The 6,000-nt window shown below is 48.6% G+C and overlaps 1 protein-coding gene across 1 annotated transcript in view; it reads left to right on the top strand.

Moving 5' to 3' along the window:
• The first annotated feature begins 272 nt into the window (after window positions 1-272).
• LOC144947975 (receptor-type tyrosine-protein phosphatase beta-like) overlaps window positions 273-6,000 on the top strand; it is a 55,794-nt gene continuing 50,066 nt past the window's right edge. The window contains exon 1 of the mRNA XM_078877404.1: window positions 273-356. Within this exon, the coding sequence (XP_078733530.1) occupies window positions 273-356 (84 nt within the window). The remainder of the gene's footprint in view (window positions 357-6,000) is intronic.

Genomic DNA, 6,000 nt, shown 5'->3' with positions numbered 1-6,000 from the left:
GACGAGGACCCCTCCCCTCCCTCCCTTCCCTCCCTCCCTTCTCTAAATCACGAGTCGAGGTGTGACCCAACTCAGAGGTGAGAAGTCGATGTGGACGGTAGCGGCGAACGACCTTCCATCATTTTCATTCTCCCATAGGCTCACCCACCCCGTCACTCTCCTTCCTACCACTTCCTCCCCCAAGGCCCCCCTTTGATCTCCCCACAGTCTCTAAACAGACCCCCCCCACTCCCCACTATTCACACACACACACAAACACACAACCTTCAACCATGGCTGCTACCTATGGAACCCGATCAACCCCTGCACCTTTGCTGGTCGTGGCGAAGGCGGTAGTGATGCTGACGCTGGTGACGGTGAGACGATGGGGTTCGTGGATTAGGGGGTTTCGGGATCTGTGGTTCAGGTTTTGGGGGTGTGTGTGGGTATGTTTGTTGAATTTCCTTCGCACCGTACGTAGCGGTGGTGGTAGCGGTCAGTGCTGCGCTGCGCTACGAACCCGGCTATGACCCGTGTTCGATTCCCGCTCGCAGACAACACCCGGTGACGATTATCTGAACTGGTCCTGGGTCTCCCCTAGGTCAACTCGGCCTCAAATGAGTACCCGGGCGGTGTTTAAACATCGCCACTGGTGAGACAAAGGCGGCCGAGCGTTGTGTTGGTCACCCACCCCCTCGTGTGCCACAGTGCCGGCCTCGATAGGTGCTCGCTGACAGCACTTGCCCCAACAGTCTGTTAAGGCTACACGGGGGATCTTTGTCTCTGTTGAACATCTTTCGCGCCGTACGTAGCCAGCGGGCGCTCATCGAAGACGTGGGGACACGGGTCTGGAGGTCGGGATTTTGACAGTTGTGATTTAGGATTACAGATTCGGGGATCGGGGGGGGGGGGGGGTTAATTGATTAAATATTTCAGGTTCGGAGATGAGGCTCCAGGGATGGGGTTAGCGGTTCGACGATATGAGTTCTGGGTTATGGGTTGGGGATAAGCAATAAGGATTCAGGGTTATGGGTTCCATATTAGGGATTGAGCGATAATGGCTGAAAGATTGATGGGTTCAGAGATAGTGGTTCAGAGTTAGGGGATGAGTGGTTGAGAGTTCACGGATAGCGGCTCATGTATAGGCGTTCAATGTTTTAGGCATTCAAACATAACAGGCTAAAGGGACAAATGTTATGGAAAGGCGTTCTGGGCGCCACGGTGGTTATTGTTTTAGGCATTCAAACATAACAGGCTAAAGGGACAAATGTTATGGAAAGGCGTTCTGGGCGCCACGGTGGTTATGAGATTGTTAGGGCTGCTGCCCCCCGACTCCTCTCCCCCTTCCTCCTCTTCTTCCTCCCTCCTCCTTGCTTCCGCTCATAGCTTTGGCCTCGCTACCTCCGCGTCTCCCCTGTGAGACATGACTCTTGGCTGGCTCTCGGCCACCTCGGGTCATTCACACACACTCCCCGCGGGCAATCCCCCCAAATGTTCGGAGAAGACTCCTGGCACACGCGCGTGCCCGTGCACGCCGCTGCCCACACTCGGGCACGCGCAGCCACCCGCGCCTATTGGCCCTCCACGTGAACGCGCTAAAAAATAGCGCGGCAGCTGCCTGCGCGTCGCTCACCTTGTCCGCTACGACTCGCGCTAAAAACACGTTCCTTCGCAGTGGGCAGGTAGGAACTTGGTTGTACAGCGCATTCGTGCACGGCAGACAGACAAATAATCCCTGGTGGGCAGTGTGGAACCTGTTGTTGCTACCTGTGTAAAAGATAACTTGACTTGAGGTAGCCAGGTAGCCAGCCAGGTAGCCAGCCCCCTTAACTATAGGCCCCTCCCCCTTGCTTAGGCTCCTCCCCTTACCCTTCCTCCCTTAGACCCTCCCCTGACCCTCCTCCCTTAGGCACCTCCCCTCTCCGTACCCGGCAGTAGGTCTCCACCAATCAAAGAGCTGTTTATGTCATATATATATTTATGCACGACAGACAGACAGACAAAAAATCCCTGGTGGGCAGTGTGGAACATATTGTTCCTACCTGTATCAGCAAAATAAAGATGCGCGGCCGCGGCGCAGTACGAGCCCCACTAGCCGTACCACCAACCACAATGCCCACCACCACCACCACAATAACCGCTACCACACCTACCACTGAGACAACTGCAACGACCGCTGTATGGTTTTAAAGCTTTCGTGACTGCAGGGATTCATCTTCTTGGTTCTTTCGGTAAAGTCACGTAGAAGGGAAGTAATAAAATAAAAAAACACAATAAAATAATTCTCACGACGTTTCGGCCACAACGCAAGCAGCCGTCCTCAGGTGAAGAACAGGTCTGTCGGGGAGACAGAGACTCTGTCTTCTATTGTTTTATTTTTATTATTTTATTATTTCCATTCTACGTGACTTTACCGAAAGAACCAAGAAGATGAACCGCTGTATGAATATGCCCGTGTGTACTCGCGTACCTCGCGGCGCAGCTCTACACACGCGGCAACCACCGCCAGCAGCACCACGTGCTTGAATTGCGGTATATTGTTTTATTGGCCGTCGCAGCCGTTCGGAATCAATTAGTTAATCGGCGCTCTTTATTGGCAGGACTTTAAACCGTTGCGTCAGCACTTCGTGGTTACTGATGACCTCACCGCTGCGGCTCGGAACTCATTAATCAAGCTACGGCTGCGGAATACACACTTCCCAATTTATCTCTATTTAGAATTACTCTCTTCAGGGATTCTCACGCTGTTCACTATCTCTCTCACGTACTCATGGTTCGATTCGTACGGAGCTCCTGCGGCCCAGTCCTCGAGTGGCTGGAGAGTCGACCGATCGCTGGCTTGTGAAGGACACAAACTCACTCTGCGCTCTCTCTATTCCCCTTTTATTATCCTCTCCATCAAAGGGCCCGATCAGTTAATCCCGCGGCCTTCCCGGCCAATCTGGGGGCTTGCTGGTGAGGTCACATTATTTGAATCGGCGCTTTCACCGACGTCCGTGTCCCGGTTACCATATCAAAAGGAGCTTCTATTCAATCAGTTTGGTTTTGCTCCTCCCGCCGAGCACTATAACGTGGGCTTATCTCTTTCCATATCAAAAGAGGGTTCGCCGCTAAGCTCCTGCGTTGTTGGTGACCCCCGAACACGTTCGCGTTCGTCTCATATATTATGTCCCCGCCCCTTTGCTTGCCGTGCTGTGTGTGTCCTAACCGCGGTGGCTGAGTGGCCCCGCCGTGACCATGTAATTTCAAGTCAAATCATGGCGCCGTGGTACTATACACTACACTATACACTACACCACTATACACTACACTATACACTACTCTGCTATACACTGCACTACTATACACTACACTACTATACACTACACTATACACTACACTACTATACACTACACTATACACTACACTACTATATACTACACCACTATACACTACACTACTATACACTATACACTACTCTACTATACACTACACCACTATACACTACACTACTATACACTACGCCACTATACACTACACCACTATACACTACACCACTATACACTACACTACTATACACTACACCACTATACACTACACCACTATACACTACACCACTATACACTACACCACTATACACTACACTACTATACACTACACCACTATACACTACACTACTATACACTACACCACTATACACTACACCACTATACACTACACTACTATACACTACACTACTATACACTACACCACTATACACTACGCCACTATACACTACACCACTATACACTACACTACTATACACTACACCACTATACACTACACTACTATACACTACACCACTATACACGACACCACTATACACTACACCACTATACACTACACCATTATACACTACACTATTATACAATACACTACTAAACACTACACCACTAAACTGCATTGAGAACTAATTTCTTTAGAAGTGCTTTTTGCGTTTCGTTTTTTGTCCGTCCCCCGCACCTCCAGTCAGCGCAGTCGGCTGCGTACGGAGCGATATAAATTCAACACACAGCGCACAGACGATCAACCTCACGACAATTGAGAGCCCGGTGTAGATCATAGCTTAGTTATACAAACGGCCGCACGCACACAAACAGAAAAAAAATCCCATCGCATTCAACTTTGGTTCCGACGTAGTGTTCCTATGGGACCTTCCATAAATGACGTCACGCGATTTTCGACGATTTTTTACCCCCCCCCCTCCTCGTCACACGGCGTCACAAAGAGTCAGACCCGCCCCCCCCCTCAAATATGACGTCACAAAGCTCTTCCCCCCCACCCTAAAAAAGAACATGGCTCAAATCGCTTTAAACTATTGTCATTGTAGTGCGCATTTAATGTGGCGCTGCACTCTGATGTTGTAGGAGAAAACATTTATTAAAAGTCTATTTAATTCAGTAGAACGTGTTGTCTATATTTATTTAAAGTTGCGCATTTTGATGTGACGTCACATTTCTAAAACCACCCCCCCTCTCGTCACACATCGTCACCAATGTCTGACCGCCCCCCCCCCCAGGTGCGTGACGTCATTTATGGACGGCCGCTTGAGTAAAAAAGCAGACTTGTTTGAAGCACGGAAATCCCCACTTTTACCACAAATTCTGTGATGTCAAGGCTCGCGCTACACAAATATTTGGCGTTGGCAGGGCCATATTTGCATGATAAATAGTATCACACCTATCAACAAGGAAATGCATGTCATTGATATATACATGTCATTGATATATAATTTGATATACAGGGTGCTTACAAATGTTTTAGCACTTATTTGGGACTATCGTTTTTAATGGAAAAAGAACGGATAACACGACACTATAACACGATAATAAATGTAATGTTAATAGCTTGAAAAAGTCAAAGAGTCTCCGTTGTTGTTCGACATCATTGTCAACGCGTGGCCTGGAATCTTGTCCAGGTGGTCTGCAGAGCCCGGACGCACATTTCTCGTGGTGGTGGTGTTGTTGCAAATTCTCAGAAGTGTACACATTTTTCTCTGAAGCACCCTGCATATATCAATGGCATGTGCTTTTGTGTTTAGTTTGTTGTCCTTCCCCGCACCTCCGATTAGCAGGGTTGGCCACGTACGGTGCGAAAGATCAACATTCATACGCACGCAATTTTATTTGCATAATATATATACAAATTATGAAACCCCATCTGCAGTGAAATTGCAATAGAAAAATGTATTACAATATGTATTTAAAATATGTCAAACAAGAGCCGTCTAACAAGTTTGGCGTTGGACAAGCCCTCTCTGACCACTGCGAACAAGGCACTGGTATATGACGAAAATAAACCCATTCTACCGGTGTGTCAAGTACAGGGAAATTGTTAGTGAAGGGCTTACAAGTAGCCGTGGTGGCTAGGAGATGTTGACTACCTCGTCTGGTGTGCAGGAGGTCGCAGGGTCGATCCCGACCCTCACGACGCCTGCTGCTGCTGCTGTATATTTGAAGTCTGCGTCTCTCTCTCTCTCTCATCATCATCACAGTGGCTAGGAAATGTTCACTACCTTACCTGGTATACGGGAGGTTGTGGGTTCGATTCTGACCATGACACCTGCTGTATATTTATAATTTTCTCTCTCCCCGTGGTGGTGTGGATATTTGTTCCGGTTTTTCACCTCCACATTTAGAATCAACATCACCACGCGTTCAGAGTATTCTGAGCACCGTGCCGTTTCGCCAGTAATTACAATCAGCTTCATCAAGCAGACAGACAGATTTGTGGAGAAACCCTCCTCTCTCGTTCCTTAAATAGGGGGGGGGGGGGAGGGGGTTAGATGTGATGACGTCACGTGTGACTCCTCGTGACGTTTGTCGGGGTTTTATTTAATGCCGACTCTGCCACGTGCCCTACTCTCAACCCACGTGATAACCCGATTCGCTTGGGCGAATCATTTATGAGAGCCAGGTTGCTCGTCTGAACAAGAACCACATAGAAGGGAAATAATAAAATAATAAAAATAAAACATAATAAAATGCAATTCTCACGACGTTT

Source organism: Lampetra fluviatilis, chromosome 48 (assembly GCF_964198595.1).
Source record: "Lampetra fluviatilis chromosome 48, kcLamFluv1.1, whole genome shotgun sequence".
In the NCBI taxonomy this organism is placed as follows: Eukaryota; Metazoa; Chordata; class Hyperoartia; order Petromyzontiformes; family Petromyzontidae; genus Lampetra; species Lampetra fluviatilis.
The sequence above is the reverse complement of the archived record's forward strand: the minus strand, read 5'-3'. Positions and strand labels throughout refer to the sequence as shown.